Raw genomic sequence first — 21998 nt, forward strand, 5'->3', positions numbered from 1 at the left:
ACAACAGTCAGACCAGCCTGTAGAGGCCATTGCCAGACAAAGGTTTTCTCCCAAATGGCACCATATTCCCTATATAGTGCACTACTTTTGACCAGAGCCCTATGGGTCCTCTTCAAAAGTAGTGCACTAAATAGGGAATAGGATGCCATTTGGAATGAAACAAGAGAGAGACCCACGAGTCCATTCTACTCAGTCTCCCTCCTCCACATGATGTCACCCCTGCCCTAGTCCCACACTACAGAGCATCTCAATGCAAATGACTCTTTTCAAAGCAAATATGGTAGAAATGAACAGGATAAAGATAATATTCGGATACCACCCCCACAGTGCACTGCAGACCATCTCAATGCAGATGACTCGTTTCAAAGCAAACGTGGTATAGCAAGACACAATTCAGATACATCTTGGATATAGCTTCGTTTTATTTACACTGAAGGCACAGAGCATTTGTTATGAACATTATCGATAAAAAACAACAGGAGAAAGTAAAAATGTTCAAGCATCCGTGACATCCTCTTGCTGGTATTTCTAATCCACACAACAGAAAAAAATACATCAACATATTTCATATCTAATAACTCTGTGTACCCAACATACAAAAACGACAACTGGTAACACAGCAAAGACTACCTCATAACAAACAACACACACACATACGTCTACTTAGAATACTGGATTATTTCTCAAAAAGCCACCATTTACATAACATCACTTTGTTACGTCATTTTTGTTTCATCAATAAAAGTTCCTTTACTCCTACATTTTGACAGATGTATGGACCAAACGAACAAAATGGAAGTGAATGACACATATTACTCTCGTAATGATAAATAAAACATAAATAAAGGCCTTCATTTTCACTTTATTTTTGCTTCACTTCCTCTTATGAATATCATGTATGTGCTTATAAACTACTTTTTAAAAATACTGTGAGGGTGTGAGTGTGTGTTCTGTGTGTAGGAAAATACGCAATAAACGACAACAAAGAAATTAAAAACTAAAACATAATCTTTCCGTGTTGCATTAATGGAGTTTGGTGCAATAGTGTTAATAAAGAAACACTATACCTTAATGACACTTTCAGATTTCAAAAACATAACTTGTAATTGATTTGGGGTCTTATTTCTGCTCATGAATAAAATACATAGAAGATGACTTCAGAATGTATTACGAAAGCATGACTTTGTCTTTGCTGTAAAGAACGACTGACTCACGGCCGTTGTTATCTTAAACAAGAAGAAAATTGTTTTGGTCCTGTACAAGGCAGTACAGAAAACTAGTCTTCACTGCGTGAAAGACTTGTACTCACAAATATAGTGGGTACCAGCATTAGTGGGAGCAGTTGGCATTGTACCATAATAACGAAACAACCTTACAGTGCAAAGAATATCTATCGATTTTCAAATGCCTACATTAAAATGTCAAAGTACTTGGGATAACAGCTCTAGTCCTTTGTAGACAAAACTTACTTCACACGAAGATGCACTCCCTCACTCTCAGCCACACGATTGGTCCCTGATTCATCAACTACTTGTATAAAGCACAGGAGGTTGGTAGCACCTTAACTGGGGAAAACGGGCTCGTGGTAATGACTGCAGTTGAATGGTATCAAACACATGGTTTCCAGACATCTGACGCCATTCCATTTGCTCTGTTCCAGCCATTATTATGAGCCGTCCTCCCCTCAGCAGCCTCCTGTGGATTAAAGTGGATAAAGCTAATTGGGCTCTGACATCCTTCTCTAAGTTCCCTTGCTGTGGTCCATGTCAGACCCACACAGAGACATACCAATGTTCAGTCATACAGAGAGTTCGGCCCATTCCCATGCTTTACCCAACTTTAGAGAACACCACCATTTTGCTGTCTCCAATAAGTCCTATAGTGCATCTGGAAAAGGCACCGCATTGCCTATATAGTGCACTACTTTTGACCAAAGCAGTGCACCTAAAAGGGGAAAGAGTGCCATTTTGGACACAGCCCTATTCTCCAGAGTGAGCTTCCAGATCTGCGATGAGAACGTTTCCACCGGAGTCTGTGGCCTGGGAACTAGTATGTCTGTAGTACGCGTTTCCCAGGGACAGCAGTCTGCGGAAGCGCGTCACGTTCCTCTTGTAGACGAGCTAGAGCACCGCCACCAGCACGGCGAAGATCAGCATGGCCACCAGGACTGCGGCTGGGACGATACCGTGGTGCAACCCTGCAAGAGGCACAGAGGGGTGAGTTTACTGGACATTGAAGGCTCTGTTAGTCATGGTAGAGGCTGGTCCCAAGATACCTTGAGTTGACTAATTGTTAGAATGTGCATGAGAAAAACAGCATAACTCTTAATAGCCTCAATTAAATCCCTACCATTTAGTGGCTCCACCTCTACCTCAGGGATCGTATCTGCAAAGAAGGCGATCTGTTTAACTTGACTTATCTATAGAATACATACATGTACACTGTACAAACGCATAACACAAAGCTTTGTCATAATGGCAGTTGGAGGCTAGTGGGAGCCTGCGTTTACACATGCAGCCCAATTCTGATTTTTATTTCATTTATTGGCAAAAAGATCTGATTTGACTGGTCAAAAGACCAATTATTGGCAAACAATCTAATTTGATTGGTCAAAACACAAATGAGTGGCAAAAGATCAGATTCGGGCTGCCTGTATAAATGCAGCCAAAATGTCTCTACTCCACCTGAGTTCGTTTTGCAGACAAAGCCCAGTCTGTCAGTGCACTGAGAGAGGAGCCACATCCCATCAGACACCCTGGTGGACACACAGGTGTCTGCTGCCAGCAGGCTGGGGTCTGGGGCCTTGACGTTCCAGTTGGAGTAGTCCATAGGAGAACCATCGAGCCACGCCATGGAGCCCGCTAAATTGGACCGGGAAAACAGATAACATGTTTAATAAAGAAGTTGTGGATTGGTTCATTCGACCCCTCTCCTTCCACCCTACAACGCTGCCCCAGGTCATTGGTGTTTTTCCCCCACAGTGCTTCTATCAACTCACCAGGAAAAACACGAAGTCAATAAATAGTATCAAAATACTACTTTAAAAATGTGAAATTCATTATGTTACTAACCCTATTAAGCTGTGTCTTATCCCAGTTCTGTCCGTAGCACTTACATTGTCTGTCTTTTGCCAGCTGTTGGTTTATATTGTACGCCAAACCAGAAAGACTGCTTATTTTGATGAAAAGAGAGGAAACTTGTCGAAGCATATGCTTACTGTCAGTGTTGAAGAACATCCCCAGCCAGACGGTTTGATGTGGGAAGCCATACGACCACAGCTGATCCAGGGCGAACCTGTTTTCCATCTCTGTCTGTATGGTCAGGACCTCTGACGTGTTCGCTGGAAGAGGTAAAACACCACCAAACCTTCATTATTACATGTGTGTCACTGAGCATGAAGAAGGCAATTCTCTGTGAATGGTTTGACCCTATGAATGGTTTGACCCTATAGATCTATAGCTACAGCACAGTATTAGCTACTAGTATGGAGCTAATACATGGATCCCATAGGGGGAGCTCTCACCAAACATTACATTTTGGACAATTACAACAGGGAGTCATCACAAGGAAATTCCCATAGAGAGAGACCCATTAAATCCTTGATACATCCTAGCATGAGACCTACTGTAATTGACTCCATGGTGTACTGGAGACTTACCACAGTAGGATGAAGTTGCTGAATTAAGGACAGTTTTGCAATTTCCCCTTATGGGTTAAGGTTAGAATTTGGGCAGGGGAACCTGATCCTAAATCTGTGCTTGAGGGCAACATCTGCCCGAGCGTTCCTGTACCTTTGTGTTTGCAGTGCTCTCCGGCATCCTCCAGGGTCAATCTCTGGACCACGGGCTCAAAGCTGTAGCAGCTGGCGCCAAACCTCACCCACGTCGATGGACACACAACCTCGTAGCTGGTGAACGCATTACTCTCTATGGGATTTTTTTTCAGAAAAGCAGTATTGTGCATTTGAAACGCTTGAGGAGGGACGAACAGCACAGGAAGCTTTAGTAGCCACTGTTTTATAATGTGCTAGGACCCAGCCTATACTCACTAGGTGGTGGGACATGACACAGGGCTCCCTGGAGCGGCATCTCAAAGTCGGCCCTCCTCCAGCCACCGGTGACGTCCATGTACACACAGTCCCCCAGGATGAAATCATCAACATCGGCCGTATCCCAGTGAGTGAAGACCGTGTCACTGCCATCAGACCACTGGTAGTTTATCCCATCCTGTAGTGGCGTACAGACACAGGCAGGGAGGAGGTGACACACACTCTCAGGGTGAGCCTACGTTGCTGAGGCGGGTTGCTAAGGGAGTGGACGGAGTTGTAGGTCACGTCATGCAACGGGGCAGAAAGAGTAGAGGGCAGCAGGCAATGTTAAAAGGTTCGGCTTGGTGGTAGTGTGGTGTTTATATACCAATGTGTCTGGCATTGTGTAGAGCGCTGTGAATCAATTCTCTCCTTTCCTGTCCTCATTCCATATTTCAAGAGTAAGACATTCCTTGAGTCTATGGGATTCTTGGATACACATGTTGTGCGTGGCTTAGAATTCCTCCCAGCCGGCCCGGCGGTTGAGAAAAACTACTCCCATACTGTGTTGAGTGAAGCACAAAAATGTCCCCCAAAATGGCACCCTATTCCCTACATAGTGCCCTACATTTGACCAGAGCCCTATCGGTCTTGGACAAAAGTAGTGCACTATAAAGTGAATAGGGTGTCATTTGGGACGCTGACATAGTTATGCATGAGCTGTGGGCCAGGAGGAAAGCTCTGGACAACTGCAGTAACGGGATAAGTTGCAGTGTGATAAATGACTTCATTGTGACCATGCTGTTTATAAAAGACCTCTAGTGGTTTCCTTGCCGTGACGTAAATCTACTATACACACTCCTAACATCATCAAAGGTCAATTCATGCCACAGACCAACTTCAACATGCTTGTTAACGAGCATTATCTACACACACACGGCCCAGGCAGGTAGCAGTACTCAGCGGTATAGTATAATACATACGTCTTGACTATACAGTCCAATCCAGTGGGGGAATGCCAATCTATTGACAAGGACAGTAAGGAAAGCCTGGTGGAAGGGGTCGGTAACGCTCACTAGCTCAGACTCAGACTCTAAGCACATATGCAGCGCCTCGTACCAGCTCATGTTGCCCTGTATCTGCGGTTCTTAAACTCAATATTGTCAGGGAAAGGGTGGAGGTAGGAGTGGGATGGGGATTTAGCTGCGTCTGTTGCAGGGAAAGAGAGAAGGAGAGAGGGAGAGGAAAAGATAAGAGAGATTGTTTCATGAGGATTTCTCTCAGTGAGCAGACTCAACGGGGTGACATTTTGAGACCACAAAACAGGAAGCTATAACAGTTTCATTAATGATGTAATACAGACATGATTGGTAATATCTCAGCTCTGTGCTCTGAAAATAGGCCCCAATGTGTCTGAATGAGGGTGAGTGACAGAGGGGAGTCCTACCTTGGGGTCTCTGACAGACAAAGCCATATCCACTTTCTGTGCACGTCTCGTCGAACCACTTCCCTGTCAGGTGGAGGTTGTGGTTGTTGGAAACCACCGTGCACAGAGGACCGACCCCGCCCAGGGGCCCGCTCAGCCACTCATCCTGCAGAGGGGCGCACACACACACACACACACACACACACACACACACACACACACCCCCTCACACTAAAGAAACAGCATAATCCATTGAGTGTGAGGTAAAATACAGCATTCAATAAACAAACAAATAAAACACTTACCTGAACTCTTCCCTCACGAGGTCCGTAGACAGCCCTATCCACCAGTCAGTGGACCCCAGAGAGAGCTGAGAGAACCAAGAGAAGAAAAGGAATGCTTAGCTCACTCATTCAAGGCCTATTACCGTCCTCCTCCTGCATTCTGCCCTCGCTCCAGTGAAGGATCAGCCATTCAGCCTCTTTCACGCCACGAGAGCCCATTCAACCTCTCTCTTTGGCCTTGGCCTCATTCAACCCCTCTCCTCGGTCTTGGCCTCATTCAACCCCTCTCTTTGGCCTTGGCCCCAGCCTCTGCTGTTTTATCCACAGCTCTGTCTTTTTTACAGCCTTCAAAAGCCTCTCCACCAGAGGGCCCTTCAGTCTGATCCGAGACGCTGGGCTGTAGTGAAACAAGGCCCTTTATTTTGTTCCTGTACGCGAGGGCACGAATGTGCCAACGTGTCGGCGTGTGTGTTTGTACGTGTGTGTAAGAGAGAGAGAGTGAGTGAGGGCACTTGTGGGAATGAGGGCGTTCGCGTGTGAATGTGTCGGCTAGTGTGTGTGAACTCGTGCCGGCTCGTGTGTGTGTATGTGTGTGCATGACTGTGTCGGCATGTGTGTGCGCGCGTGTGCGTGGCTGAATGTGTGTACGTTAGTGTGTGTTCACTTGTGTCGGCCCGTGAGTGTGACTGTCGGCACGTGTGTCTGACTGTGTGCGTTAGCGTGTGTGTCGGCCCGTGTGTGTGTGTGTACAGACCTTGTGGAGGCATAAGAATTGCTTTTCACAACAAGTTAATAACTGAGGAAGACACGAGAAATAGAGGAAAATAGATATAGGAGAAGAGATAGAATGGAGAGGAGAGAAGAGAAGGAAAGGCAGATGACCTTGTAACAGTGGAGCAGGCCGGAGTGTGATTCCCAGCCTGGAGGACAGGGGGCGTAAGCGTCAATATGGACTGTAGGGAACAGGACCTCCTGGTAAACACTGACGCTCTGTTTACACACTGATAAGGCCTTCTGGGATTTGCAGTCCTTCACTTCCCAGTGACCCAAGGCCTGGCTGCCTGTCATAGCCACACAGCCACCTGCACTGACTAGAGAGGGGAGGAGAGAGAGAGAGGAAGAAAGAAAGAAAGAAAAAGAAAGAGAGAGACTGTGAGCTGTGAAAAACAGATCCACAATGCCAATCTAAGCGTGCATTGGTTAGAGTGTTGGCACCACAGTATTTAATTAACTAAATGATGGGAATTCTACTTCAAAGTCGTGCTGCCATTTCACCATAGCAACATCATGATTAATGATGCTCTCACACTGACTGAAGGAAGCTGAGATTGTCAAACCTAAATTACACTTCAACTCATTAATCATAGGCAGCATCCCAAACGGCACTCTATTCGGCTATTCCCTTCATAGTGCACTACTAAAGTAGAGCACTACATAGGGAATAGGGTGCCATTTGGGACTTGGCTGCGGTGTGAAGTGAAGGGGGTGAATGAAGGACAGTAGACAGCCGACACATCCACCTGGGGATAAACTAACCCACAACTATGTCTGTCTGTCTGTCTGTCTGTCTGTCTGTCTGTCTGTCTGTCTGTTCTGTCTGTTCTGTCTCAGCCCTATTGTTGTCTAAGTGGAGCTGGTCTGTGTGATCGAGACAACATGCCAGCGGGGAAGAAAGGGAAGACTGTTGACAATGGAGTGTGAATAGAGGGAACATCATAGTTCTCATAAATCCCTCGATCCACTACGACAAAACAGTAGTGATTACCAGGGAGACTATTGTTGATTGACATAGAGTAGGTTGAAGTTTGTCTCTGTCCACTGATCCAAGGTCAGATTTGTTTCTCTGCTCAGCCCATACCACCACATCTCCCTTCCCTACCTGGCTGATGCCTGTTCCAGTTTGTATAGAGCAGGGGTAGGGTGGATCCGTTATGTCCCCCCAGCCAGCTGTACTCTCCATGGTTCCCCTGGTCTTGTAGGGCCGTCCAGTAATATACACTACCGTTGGTTCCCATCTCATTTACCAAGCTGTTCAGAAAGGTCTGCTCAAACCTGCCACGGAGAGAAATCAACAATCATTCATAACAATGTATTCTTGTTACTATGAAATATGCGAGTTCCCATTTGAGGTGTGTAAGAAATGATTAAGATGAGAAGTCTGAGTCAGAAAACAGACCTGTTTTCCACTGTGACCAGAGGAGCCTTGCAGTGGTAACCCTTGGCAGCGTCTTCATAGCTCTGCTCGTGGCTCGTCACCATGTAGCAAGAGTGGCCCTTCCACTTCCAATCCTGCCGGGAAGACATACAGATGTAGGATGTTAATTTGAGCCAGTTTGCTACAGTAGGAAAATAATCCTGCACAGCAGCAGGAAATGTGAATTATTATGTGGATTATAATCAATAGACAATGTTTGTAGGGGTTTATCCATTTATTTGTTAAGGCAAGTAAAGTCTGAAATTAAAGTGGAAATTACAAACTTCAGAAACCTTTTTTAACCTCAAATACACTACAAGTTTGCATTTCCTGCTGTGCGGGTACATTTGAAGGGATAAAACGAGTGATCAAATTAAGATCCTACATCTGTATCTCAGTTAGATTAAATGAATAAAAATAAAAATCAACATTATATGCGTGAATGTTTCTACTGCAGACACCATGCAAGAGTGAGAACAGCCAAGACAATGCGCTGAATATCCTGGAGGAGATAGACTAGAGGTGGGAGCCAGGCTCACACATTACTCCACACAGACACCTGAAAAGAGTCTGGGCCGGTGTACAAGAATAGCAACAAGCTCAGGAGAGCCGGCCAAGCTGACTGGATTGTGTTACACTCCAAACATTCTGGCAGTAAGAGCCGCATAGTTTGGAATTAGCAGTAGACGGCAGCGGCTAATACAAGCAAACACACGTGGAGGATTGGGGTTAGGGGAACGGGGCGGTGAGGGGTTAGGGCTATGACTGGGCCCATCTGTTAGGACTGGAGGGGGCTTGAGGGGTACTTTGGGGAAGTGTCTTAGGGACAGGAAGTAGCGGTGTTTTGACAAGTGTCCTACATTTCACTCCCACCTCCCCATACACACTTGATGACCAACGGCAGCCAACACTGGCAGACACGTGCGTGAGGAAGGAATGTGCACTATTTCCTCCGCGATGAAGGAGATTCTCTCTGTATGTTGTCAAATCCCTTTCCAACTGAGGCCGTTATTAATCAACACAGCTAGGGTGATTGTGTGAATTATACAACATGGCCTGAAAACAACCCAATACAGTCCCTGAAAAAAGTATTTATTCTGTGAAGTCCCATTTTTCTTTAGTGTCCATTGATACTGCTCCTCCAGAGCTAGTTCCTGTTCGTTTTAGGACATGGTGAAACAATGAAACAGCCCTTAGGAGTCAATCCGCTCATGTCCTCGTAAACAGAGGTCACAGCTCCACATGACAGTCAGACAATACGTTATCTAGCTGCTGAATCAGCTCGTTGTACTGAATGCAGAGCAGACTCGCCCTGACCCGGGATCTGAACCCAACCAGGATGTTTCACTGTAATGGTAAAGCGTGTCTGGATACGCAGAAGGCCACTATTCTGACCACACTGACCAACGTCGGCAGTTTCCACTCCACAGAACCTCTGTCTGACAAAGGATGTGTGGAATCAACAATGCATGGTGCCATGAAATAAGTTCTTCTGGAAACAGTTGAGTTAAGATTGATGAGAGCATTATGTTGAATTTCAATTTCACCTTCCATGGATATGGCAGCTATAGCATTCTTCCGCTCAGGGCTAGGACATATGCAGCAATGATAAGTTGTAGGGTTTCTTATCAGATCATCTGTGTGTGTGTGTGTGTGTGTGTGTGTGTGTGTGTGTGTGTGTGTGTGTGTGCCTACCTCAGGACAGCCCTCGTCCCATGCTCCACTGGTGTGTAGAGGTAGTAGTTCTGCTCTCCTACACACTGCAGGGAGCTTCTCATCGCATGGTGCCAACAGCCAGTTCCCCTCCTAGGACGAACACACACACACACACACACACACACACACACACACACACACACAGTTGAGTTCCTTTACTATATTCAATTCAAAATAAAGACGATGAACCAACCACAGACTGTAGTCATCAGTAAAAAGGATTCAGTTGGCTGTACCATTACGTCAGTCTTGGCACAGAGCTGACTGTTGCTATGGGTAGGATGGTGCTCGTGCCAGAGAGTGAGGTTGACTGGGGAGCCGTCTGACCACTCTACAGCTGAAGACGATAGTTCTTTATCAGGCCGATCCACACCTCTGAGCCAGACCCTGAGACTACAGTGCACACATATACGTAAATATACACACATACACAACATACTTAGTTGATTTGTCAACATTTCAAAAACAACTACCGGAAAGACAATACCCTCCCGTGATCCTTTATGATGTCCACACTCTCCCAGAACATAGAACACCACCATACACCACATAAAGTAACTAACATCCATACTGGACTATAGAACCCCAGATCCAGACTCACCGTTAGCCAGTAGGCCCAGCAGCAGCTCTACCTCAGATAGAGAGTGTAGGCTGGTGAGGTTGGCCCCAACGGAGTTACAGGCAGTGGAGGAGTCCTCCCAGCTCCCTGCCTCAGCCTCTGCCAGGGCTTTATAGCAGTAACGGTTGTGGGCCAGCCAGCCCTCGGAACACACCGTGCGGTAGTACTGACAGTTATCTGTGGGCGGGTGACGGAGAGGAAAAGAGACGAGAGGTAAGGGTCCAATTCAGCACAAAAACATTGGCACCTGTCATTCCACGATTCAGGGGTAGAGAGAGAAAAGGTCCAAGTATTTGGTATTTGGTATTTTATTAGGATCCCCATTAGCTGTTGCAAAAGCAGTAGCTGCTCTTCCTGGGGTTCCACACAAAACATGAAACATAGTAGAGAATGACATAATACAGAACATCAATAGACAAGAACAGCTCAAAGACAGAACTACATAAAAAAATGTAAAGGCACACGTAGCCTACATATCAATGCATACACACAAACGAGTAATCTCCCTTTGCCACTCTTCCAAGTGTCGTTCATCACTCTGGAGAATTATAAATGAAAGAAAGCTGTAAATGGAAGTTCGGTCCTAGGTGGAAACATTCTCAGATGGAGGTGTACTACTTGAACTTGTCAAATAAGAAAACACATTCCCCATTTTAAAACATTTCCAGTGTCATGTCTACTGACTCGTACACAACATGTGTTTTCTGTTATAGCCCTGTTATAGCCCAGCGCGGAAGCCGAGGTCAAGAGTTCATGTTCCAGGTGGAACCCAGCTGTTGAGCTGTTAGCTGAAGCTCCTCTCCCATTCTGTTCGTAGAATCATTCAAACGACATTACTCACTGGAGTGACTCAGAACATCTACTGTCACTGGAATAAATAACAAGACTTCTACTAGAACTGGAATAAATAACAAGACTTCAACTAGAACTGGAATAAATAACAAGAACACTATCAGGAAAAAACAACCGAGCTGTGCCCAAATGCTGACCTGTTAGAGAAGGTTTTTCAGTACCATTCAACAGTTCTTGTTGGAGAGAACATCGTTTTGGAACATTACAGGTGGATAATTCACCAGACGGCTCTCGAGCCAGACAGAAACAATTGAGTCATCCGTATCAACCAAAACAAACAGCCAAACGTTGCTCATGGTTATACAGTTTGACCTGTTAGAAAGGGCTGAGCAGAACTGTTAACAAGTACTAGTTGGAGACTGTGTATAAGAATATGACAAATGGGATTGCTCACCAAGCCCTCTTGAGCCAGACAGAGACAGCTGACTCAAGTACCAAACACAACCAAACTCTGTGCATAAGTCCCAAATAGCACCCTATTGCCTACATAATGCTCTACTTTTGACCAGAACCCTATGAGCCCTGGTCAAAAGTAGTACACTATATAGGGAATAGGGTGCTGTTTGGGGCGCAATTTAATAATTCCCTAGGCCCTAGAGCCAGACGGACCTTTTTTATCAGTATCTACATGTAATCACTTCCTATAAATTACAATGTAAAGGGGTTACTGTGAATCTGACAGTACCTTACAGGCAGCTTGGTGACAAGTCAAATGCTGTACTTCATATAAGTACACCTACTGTAATATAAATACGGTATCAAAGCAAGTACTGTGCAATAACACACAGTACAATACCTTAACATATACTGTATTATACTGTAAAAATAAAGTGAATGCTACTGTCATCGGAATAAATTAATGAATGGATGAATTGATGAATGGATGAATTGATGAAATTCATTAAGGGGAGGGGTTTCTATTTCACAGTATTTTACAGTAGCAAGCAGGTTGGCTGCTAAGTAAAGTGTTCACACATTACTGTATATTAATTCATATTAGGTGTTTTATATCACTTACACTTCTAGAGGCCTTGACAAAGGCTTCCAAACTGGCAGCGACTACAGTGCAAAACAGACCAACAGGACAAGGTTTAAGACTTGCTGCCACTCCAATCTGTCCCCTACTGTATCTGTCCCCTACTGTCCCCTACTGTGGGGCACTATAACCACATAGGAGTTAAACTGCTACAGCATTCTCCCTTCCAGGTGCAACAAATATAGCCTATTACAAGGCACCCCTCAAAATATGTTAATTAGCCAGAAACATCAATACCATGCACCCACTAGTGGTCAAAATGTTTTTGGTACCGTATTCTGTGGGTTGGAATTACAGTACCATTCGAAGTACAGCAATTCTATGCCCAGCCCACAGCATTTTCACACAATGCACCATCATTTACAGTATGCCGCAGTAAAACATTTCAGAGTATTATACTGTTGAAAATACCCCAAATTACCGTATAATTTACAGTTTTCTGTTACAGTGCAGATTATGAATCATTTTTTGTAGTACAATGGCTGAGCACTAAGGCAACAATAGACTGAGCGCCAGTCTGTTTGTGCTATCGAGCCAACTCTCTGTCACTCATTGTCATGACAAACACTGTTTTGCACAAACAGATATGGGACCAGGTTAGGGCCACAATATGAAACATATAAGACCACTGACATCTTACCAAGAGGCTCAGCTCTCATTGGGGGTCTTCTTACAGATGTAGGGTAGTGCAGACTCACAGGACAGACTCTGCCACTGGTGCCCCCCCGAGTTATACACTCCACACTGTCTGTTGTCCTGCAGAGGGCTGGATGATAGGCCTGGGAGAGACCAACACGGGTAACGGGGGAGTTACAGGTAGAAAGGGAGAAACGTTGGCCTAGTTTCAAACACACATTTCTGGCTCCCACCACTGCTACAGCAGGAACTTCTTGATTCACACCGCTGAGATCCAAATGGACTGGACCGGTTTGAGCAAAACGGCCAGAAACTCCACTTCAGAGGGCTACATGAAGCTATTACATATTACTAACAAACGCCAATGCTGTTCATTCACATCTTAAAGGAGGAATCTGGGCCTTGGTGTGGGAGTGAAAAGGTTGGAGAGCAGCCCAACTCTCTTATCTGAGGTGAAGTTGACCAAGGCCAGAGGAGCTCCATCAGACCACTGCCACCCTGTTCTCTCACTCAGATGGTTCAGTCCGATCCACACCATCACCCCCACGTCAGCCAACCGCTCTGAAAGACACAGAACCACACACATGAACACCACTAACTCTGGGCAAAACGTCTTCTCCTTTCTCCAACCTGAATAAGCAAAACTATGAACACAAGTCCGTTTCAAGGCATAATAGTTTATAGTTTATAGAGTTTATACAGTATGTGTAGCTCAGACCAAACCACCCACCTTGTCTCCTTTCCTGACTAAAAGTTTAAATAAAGTTTTACATTTTCAAATAGAACTATTAAATATAGTGATAAAATAGTTAATACAGCGCTAACTGCGCCACCAGAGTCTCTGGGTTCGCGCCCAGGCTCTGTCGCAGCCGGCCGCGACCGGGAGGTCCGTGGGGCGACGCACAATTGGCTTAGCGTCGTCCGGGTTAGGGAGGGTTTGGCCGGTAGGGATATCCTTGTCTCATCGCGCTCCAGCGACTCCTGTGGCGGGCCGGGCGCAGTGTGCGCTAACCGAGGGGGGCGGGTGCACGGTGTTTCCTCCGACACATTGGTGCGGCTGGCTTCCGGGTTGGAGGCACGCTGTGTTAAGAAGCAGTGCGGCTTGGTTGGATTGTGCTTCGGAGGACGCATGGCTTTCGACCTTCGTCTCTCCCGAGCCCGTACGGGAGTTGTAGCGATGAGACAAGATAGTAATTACTAGCGATTGGATACCACGAAAATTGGGGAGAAAAGGGGATAAAATTTAAAAAATATATATATATATATAATAATAATAATAAAATAGTTAAAGAGACGAGTTGTCATACCTCTGATGTATATCTGTTCAGTGTGTCACGATCGTCCATGGGAGAGAGATAGGACCAAGGCGCAGCGTGTAAATAATACATCTTCTCTTTATTTAGGAGAGGAACTAACGAAGCAAAACAACAAATCCAAGAACGTGAAACCAAAACCGACTAAATGCAAAACATGCAAACCTGAAACAGACCTAGACACAGACTAAGACAATGACTAAATCAATGACCCAACCAACACATGATGCCTATGGCCGCCTAAAATATGGCTCCCAATCAGAGACAAATGAAAGACACCTGTCTCTGATTGAGAAACCACTCAGGCAACCATAGACATACCTAGACATACTCACTCAACACAAAACCACAAACACAAAACCCAACAACCCCTTAACCATATAACCACCCAAACACAAACCTTCCCCATGTCACACCCTGACCTAACAAACATAATAAAGGAAACAAAGATAACTAAGGCCAGGGTGTGACATAACCCCCCCCTTAAGGTGCGAACACCGAGCGCACCAACACAAAGTCTAGGGGAGGATCCGGGGTAGGCCTTAATATGGCGGCGGCTCGGGTGCAGGACGTGGCCCCCACTCCACCATAGTCGATCTCCGCTTCGGTGTCTCTGGTAGATCCTGGCTGAATGGCGGATTCAGCTGATCCTGGCTGGCGGACCACTCTGGCTGATCATGGCAGGCGGGCGACTCTGGCTGATCATGGCTGGCGGGCGACTCTGGCTGATCATGGCTGGCGGGCGACTCTGGCTGATCATGGCTGGCGGGCGACTCTGGCTGATCATGGCTGGCGGGCGACTCTGGCTGATCATGGCTGGCGGGCGACTCTGGCTGATCATGGCTGGCGGGCGACTCTGGCTGATCATGGCTGGCGGGCGACTCTGGCTCGTGGCAGACGGATGGCTCAGATGGCGCTGGGCTAACGGATGGCTCAGATGGCGCTGGGTAGACTGGCAGCTCTGACGGCTCGGGGCAGACTGGCAGCTCTGACGGCTCGGGGCAGACTGGCAGCTCTGACGGCTCGGGGCAGACTGGCAGCTCTGACGGCTCGGGGCAGACTGGCAGCTCTGACGGCTCGGGGCAGACTGGCAGCTCTGACGGCTCGGGGCAGACTGGCAGCTCTGACGGCTCGGGGCAGACTGGCAGCTCTGACGGCTCGGGGCAGACTGGCAGCTCTGACGGCTCGGGGCAGACTGGCAGCTCTGACGACTCGGGGCAGACTGGCAGCTCTGGCCGGCTGAGACGCACTATAGGCCTGGTGCGTGGTGCCGGAACTGGTGGTACCGGGCTAGGGACACGCACCTGAAGGCTAGTGCGGGGAGAAGGAACAGGGCATACTGGACCCTGGATACGCACATTAGGCCTAGTGCGTGGTGCCGGAACTGGTGGTACCGGGCTGGGGCCACACATCTCAGGGCTAGTGCGGGGAGCAGCAACAGGACACACTGGGCTCTCAAAGCGCACTATAGGCCTAGTGCGTGGTACCGGCACAGGTGGTACCGGGATGAGGACACGCACCTCAGGGCGAGTGCGGGGAGAAGCAACAATGCGAACAGGGCTCTGGAGACACCCTGGAATCCTGGGGCGTGGTGCCGGAACTGGTGGTACTGGGCTGGGGCGGAAAGGGGTTACAGGAGGTGTAGGACTAGGAATGCACACAGGAGGCCTGGTTCGTGGGACTGTCATTCCCAGACGGTTAGCACGCAACTCAGGACGAGCATGGAGAACTGACTCAGGTAACATCACCTCCCGCACACGCTCTGTCGGGTGGATGTCGTGCCTCACGCACCAACACAGCAGGTCCCTCTTTTCACTCTCCTCCAAACTCCTCATTAACTCCTTAACAGTCTCTGTATCCTTCCCATTGCTCACCTCCAGTATCTGCACAACGGGCTCTGGTTCCCTCCTTTCACGCTGCTTGGTCCTGAGTGGTTGGGTCATTCTGTCACGATCGTCCATGGGAGAGAGATAGGACCAAGGCGCAGCGTGTAAATAATACATCTTCTCTTTATTTAGGAGAGGAACTAACGAAGCAAAACAACAAATCCAAGAACGTGAAACCAAAACCGACTAAATGCAAAACATGCAAACCTGAAACAGACCTAGACACAGACTAAGACAATGACTAAATCAATGACCCAACCAACACATGATGCCTATGGCCGCCTAAAATATGGCTCCCAATCAGAGACAAATGAAAGACACCTGTCTCTGATTGAGAAACCACTCAGGCAACCATAGACATACCTAGACATACTCACTCAACACAAAACCACAAACACAAAACCCAACAACCCCTTAACCATATAACCACCCAAACACAAACCTTCCCCATGTCACACCCTGACCTAACAAACATAATAAAGGAAACAAAGATAACTAAGGCCAGGGTGTGACACAGTGTGGTCAGTGATGCTGAGTAGACTTCCTCCCTGGGCCAGGCAGGAGGAGTAGGCCTGGCTCCACGTCAGGATGGTGTACAGGTTGAACTGGTAACACGCACGGCTCTCCTGGTTTGAGTCCCAGAACGTATCGCAGCCCAACTCTGAAGGCAGAGACAAAGACATTTGAATATTATCATGGTTGTTTTGTTTCAAAGAAATTTGATCAAACCCACACAGTACAACAATACTGTTGTGTGTGTGTGTGTGTATGTGTGTGTGTGTGTGTGTGTGTGTGTGTGTGTGTGTGTGTGTGTGTGTGTGTGTGTGTGTGTGCGTGCGTGCGTGCGTGCGTGCGTGCGTGCGTGCGTGCGTGCGTGCGTGCGTGCGTGTGTGTGTGTGTGTGTGTGCATGCATGTGTATGAGTGTGCATCACCTTGACTGGGACAGAAGCCCCATTTCTCATCCTGGTCGTATTGACTGGTGGTGGCACACCAGCGATGGTGGTCCTCGCGCCCCTCTGCCGTGCACTCCGAGTACCACTTGTTGTTGTATTTGAACGGCAGGGCACAAGGCATGCCGTGGGAGTTACCCAACAGTGTGTGGATCTCTACGGAGAAAAACATTGTCACCGCCACCTTCTTTGGGCTCATTTTCACGGTCACATAGTGAGCCACTCTGTTCGTTTTCTTATGTAAGGGATGATTGGCATTTGCACGGCTGCATTAATATCAAACCAACTCTGCCTCAATGAAACGGTCTGTGTAGAAAGAGGTCAGTCAGTACATGTCACTACTATAATATACTATGTATGCTAGTGATGCGCGGGTTGACTCATAACCCACAGCCCCCCGCGGTTATATCCGCAGGGCGGGTGGGTTTAGTGTCATGAAATATTGTGTGGATGAAGGACGGGTGGATGGCGGGCTGAATAAAGAGAAAACGACGCATTAAAAATCCATAAATGTATCCTTCTTATGCAATTCATATGTATAGGCTACAATGAGGTTTATCTTCTATTTGTTTTGTCTCGCGTTAGTGCGTAGGCTAGCCTAAGCCTAAACATTAGGGCCTAACCGTAGGGCGCCAAATACACACCGATTGCCAAATGCTTTTTGGAACAATGTCGGAGTTGAATTCAGTAAGAAGAAATCTGCAAAATGGAGAGTTCAAATGAACTAGAAGGGAGGGCCAGAACAGTAGTCTAATGTTTGGGAAAGTTTTGGTGAGGTGGTAAAATAGGATGATGACAGTGCTGGCTATGTTATTTGTGATGATTGTGAGGCTCTACACAAATTTGAGTCACAAGACAGGGACTTCAAAATGGCACCTCAAGAGAACTGTACTGTTCAGATGGGTCAAATGTAATAATAGCTAAACTGAACTCTGCACACTGACTGTAGGTCTAGAGCTTGTCATATAGCCTAATAATATTAACTTCTGCAAAATGTATTATTTATTGCTGTAAAAAGATACACCAATAGTGATTGGGGGGAAAAATCCATACCGTTACATATCGGGATACTATTTTTGAAGCAATATTTTTTTTTACATTGAATCGCAATAAAATCACAGAATTGAATCGCAATACATATAGAACCTTGAGAATCGCAATACATGTCGTATCGGCACTTAAGTATCGAGGAGGTCAGAGACCTGGCAGTGTGGTGCCAGGACAACAACTTCTCCCTCAATGTGAGCAAGACAAAGGAGCTGATCGTGGACTACAGGAAAAGGAGGGCCGAACAGGCCCCCATTAACATCGACGGGGCTGTAGTGGAGCGGGTCGAGAGTTTCAAGTTCCTTGGTGTCCACATCACCAACTAACTATCATGGTCCAAACACACCAAGACAATCGTGAAGAGGGCACGACAACACCTTTTCCCCCTCAGGAGACTGAAAAGATTTGGCATGGGTCCCCAGATCCTCAAATAATTCCACAGCTGCACCATCGAGAGCATCCTGACCCTTTGCATCCCCGCCTGGTATGGCAAATTACCTGCCATCCAGGACCTATATACTTGGCTGTGTCAGAGGAAGGCCCCCCAAAAAATTCAAAGACTCCAGTCACCCAAGTAGACTGTTCTCATAGACTGTTCTCTCTGCTACCGCAAGTGCCAATTCTAGGTCCAAAAGGCTCCTTAACAGCTTCTACCCCCAATTCATAAGACTGTTGAACAATTAATCAAATGGCCACCCATTTTACACCCCCCCCCCCCCCCCTTTGTTTTTACACTGCTGCTACTCGTTGTTTATTATATATGCATAGTCACTTTACCCCTACCCACATGTAAAAATTACCTCGACTAACCTGTACCCCTGTGCATTGACTCAGTAGCGGCACCCCCTGTATATAGCCTTGTTGTTGTTATTATATTGTGTTACTTTTTATCACATTTTTTACTTTAGTTTATTTAGTAAATATTTTCTTAACTCTATTTCTTTAACTGCATTGTTGGATAAGGGCTTGTAAGTAAGCATTTCACTGTAACGTCTATACCTGTTGTATTCGGCGCAGGTGCCAAGTAAAATTGGATTTGATTTGATAATAGCGTATTGTGAGGTCCCTGGCAATTCTCAGCCCTAACACCAAATGTAAACAGGAGTGGAGAAATATGATTTATTTCATTCAGCATCTTGAGAGAATGAATGCGTGGTTAGGAACCGTCTGTAAAGGTGCTATCTTTATCAGCATAATGAAAGCTGATAGTATTTCAACCACATAGAATATGCATCCAAAACTAACTGAAATCTTATCAGAAACATGTTGGGTCATTTTAACAGCTTTTCATTTTCTTAAAACCGGTCAAACTGATTTAATTTGGAAATTCTGCAAATTGCATTTTCTCCCCGGTCCCTAAACGTCTTTGGTGTCCAAGAGAAGCAGGAACAAAAGAGAACAGAGAAAACAAACTTTAGTGATGTCAACTACATTGAAACATTAATTCTATAAATGTATGACATTATTCTGATGAGCAAGGATTTATTTAGTATTCTAGGGCAACACCTAATGACAGAAGAGAAGCTGCACGTATCTAATTACAGACAAGTTCGTTGACTGACAAATAGTCTACCAAAATTGAAGGAAATTATAAGCATGAACATATGCCTATCTAAAAAGGCCCGTCAAAAAAAATCGTTCCACCTTCTCTGACTGTACAGCGCATTTTCAATATTGCGGGTTAGGGTCGGGTGGTTACGAATGGGTTGTTAGCAATTGCGGACGGGTTCAGGTGAACAAACAGCTGACCCGCGAATCACTAATGTTTACTACTTACCCTCATAAGGATAGGCACATGGCCCCTCCCCCGGTGTAGAGTACCTCCTCCACTGATGATAACTGGCCCTCTTGACCACCACCACCAACGTATTCCCATTGCACCTCCACCACAGGGTCCGGAGGGGTGAGTCACACTCGAAGGTACCCAGGGGCTGGGTGGAGTCGCTGATGTTCAGGCCCAGACAGAGGCTGCTACCCAGATTGAAGAGGCGGTGGCGAGACACCCACTTCCACAGCATATGGCGGGTGGGCCTCTCACAGCTCTCCAGGACCAGGTTAGAGGAGGAGGAGGAGATGCAGCGCTTCAGCTGGGTACTCTCCATGATGAGCAGACCCTTGTCTGGGAATAGAGGGATTGATGGATGGAAGTGTAGGGTTGTGGTGAAGAATAATAGCATCTTCTACTGTAAACTCTACTATGCTCTCTCTACGACACCAATATTGGTGTCCGTGCACTAAAAGGACCTGTCTTAAGGCTTTTAAGGTATGCTTCGGTTCTGCTGGACCGAACAAGTGTGCTCGCATACTCTCTTAAAAGACCTTTGCTTGAAAAACAAGAAAAAGTACTGTTTGTCCATCTTGAGAAGCCGTAGCCAGTAAGATATCTGTCGTTCATTTTGACGTTTTTGCCGAGATCTTAGTTGCGCGATTTTAAATCTAACTAAGCTGTTTGGTGCAGTATTTCTCAAGTTTAAAAAATGGCACGAATACGAGTAATCTATTGCTGAATGGCGACAAACACTTTATTGAAGAATCCCTACTGCTGCCCATTGAGCGATGAAGGGGCGTAGACTTCGGCTCCGAACTTCGGCTTGCCTCGAGAAAATGTTTTGTGTGCACGAACAGTCGAACCTGTTCCGAACTGTTTATTGTTCAGGGCCCATCCATGTCATTCTCCTATACACATGTCTGAAACAAGTGTGAATGTTTACAGGCTGCTGAAATGTATTATTAGGCATATGCATAATAACATTACTATAACAACATTACTACTAGCCTAGATTGTCATATCCAATAAACATTTAAAATTCAATGAGACTGGAGACTGGAGTTTAGGTCCTCTGACAGACCCACTCTCTGTGCCCAATCAAACAACATGTCTGAGCCTGTTTCTCTCTCTCTCTCTGTATGTATGTGAGCCTAGTTAAATAAAAGTTAAATTAAAATAAAATTTAAATGTGTGTGTGTCCTCCTGTCATTCCTTTTTTTGCATAATTTCATGACCCAATTTGAGCTATTTCCTGTTTACACCAGGGAAATCTACACTCTACAGCCTACAGTTGCTATACTGTGCAAACAGTCTATCCATGGTTACATTTACCTGACCCGAATCTGTCCGTCCCTCTACCCATAACAGCATCAATGTTGACGTTTTATTCTTTCTGACTTGTCCAATCTGATTCCGAAGCCTGTTGGTCACATGATGAGTCAATTCATTAATTGATCATGCATACTATGGACAACGTGTTCTTATTACGAAACCATTTTTGCAGTACTTCCAGTCCAGATTAAACAACAATTTAACTACCTTTTCCTATATTGTTTATTGTATTTTTCCATAATCGGAACCGAGGATAATACAACGCATCTCGCCATGCATCCAGCGGCGCAGCCTACGCAAATATCTTGTCTTGCACATACAGTATACCACACTTACATACACAGGGAAACAATCGAGAGTTTTTCTTATTGTAGACTTTCTTGTCCTGACTTGCATGACTGACCTATCATTTCTAATTCTATAAAAACAACCTGGATAGTAGGTTACTAGTGGACACATGTTGATGTTCGATGCAGTCTGAGCTGGACTTACTGTAGAGTTCGGAAAGATCTTTTTTCTCCAACACCACATCGTCTTCAATCACACAGTTGCAGTTATTCACAAATACTATTGCACAGATTATCAAGAACAATCCTAAAGATTCTGTACAGTGTGATAAATATATTCTCATTTCGACGACAAGTTGCGGAATAAAAAGGCAACAGTTCCGTGGTTGTTTTTCTCGTGAAGAACTTTCCGAAAGTTTGGGTAATCGCGACGTCACCGCCCAAGGTCTCTGCGGGGTAGTAAAGGAAGCATAGCCTAAATTTCTTCGAGACATTTTTTGAGCAGGGGTCGGCTTTTATGGTTTTTACACACGTTTAGAAGAATATCGATAGTCTAGTTCAAATAATACTCAACAATAGGCTTACATAATTTACACTGGCCGATAATAAATCAAAACATTACGA

The 21998-nt window shown here is 45.9% G+C and overlaps 1 protein-coding gene across 1 annotated transcript; it reads right to left on the reverse strand.

Annotated features, from left to right (window-relative positions):
- Positions 1-404: 404 nt before the first annotated feature.
- Positions 405-21834, reverse strand: LOC129840713 (secretory phospholipase A2 receptor-like). The gene is given in 25 exon segments (XM_055908818.1): positions 405-2197; positions 2350-2385; positions 2685-2861; positions 3218-3340; positions 3792-3926; positions 4049-4226; positions 5011-5162; positions 5165-5236; positions 5475-5614; positions 5616-5684; positions 5759-5823; positions 6620-6828; positions 7617-7789; positions 7914-8026; positions 9627-9737; positions 9884-9999; positions 10002-10040; positions 10249-10464; positions 12808-12936; positions 13241-13351; positions 14098-14122; positions 16511-16650; positions 16923-17096; positions 19765-20106; positions 21580-21834. Coding segments are annotated over 25 exon segments (3402 nt in total). The 5' UTR covers positions 21719-21834; the 3' UTR covers positions 405-1979.
- Positions 21835-21998: the final 164 nt, after the last annotated feature.

This window comes from Salvelinus fontinalis, chromosome 41, assembly GCF_029448725.1.
Source record: "Salvelinus fontinalis isolate EN_2023a chromosome 41, ASM2944872v1, whole genome shotgun sequence".
NCBI classification, from domain to species: Eukaryota; Metazoa; Chordata; class Actinopteri; order Salmoniformes; family Salmonidae; genus Salvelinus; species Salvelinus fontinalis.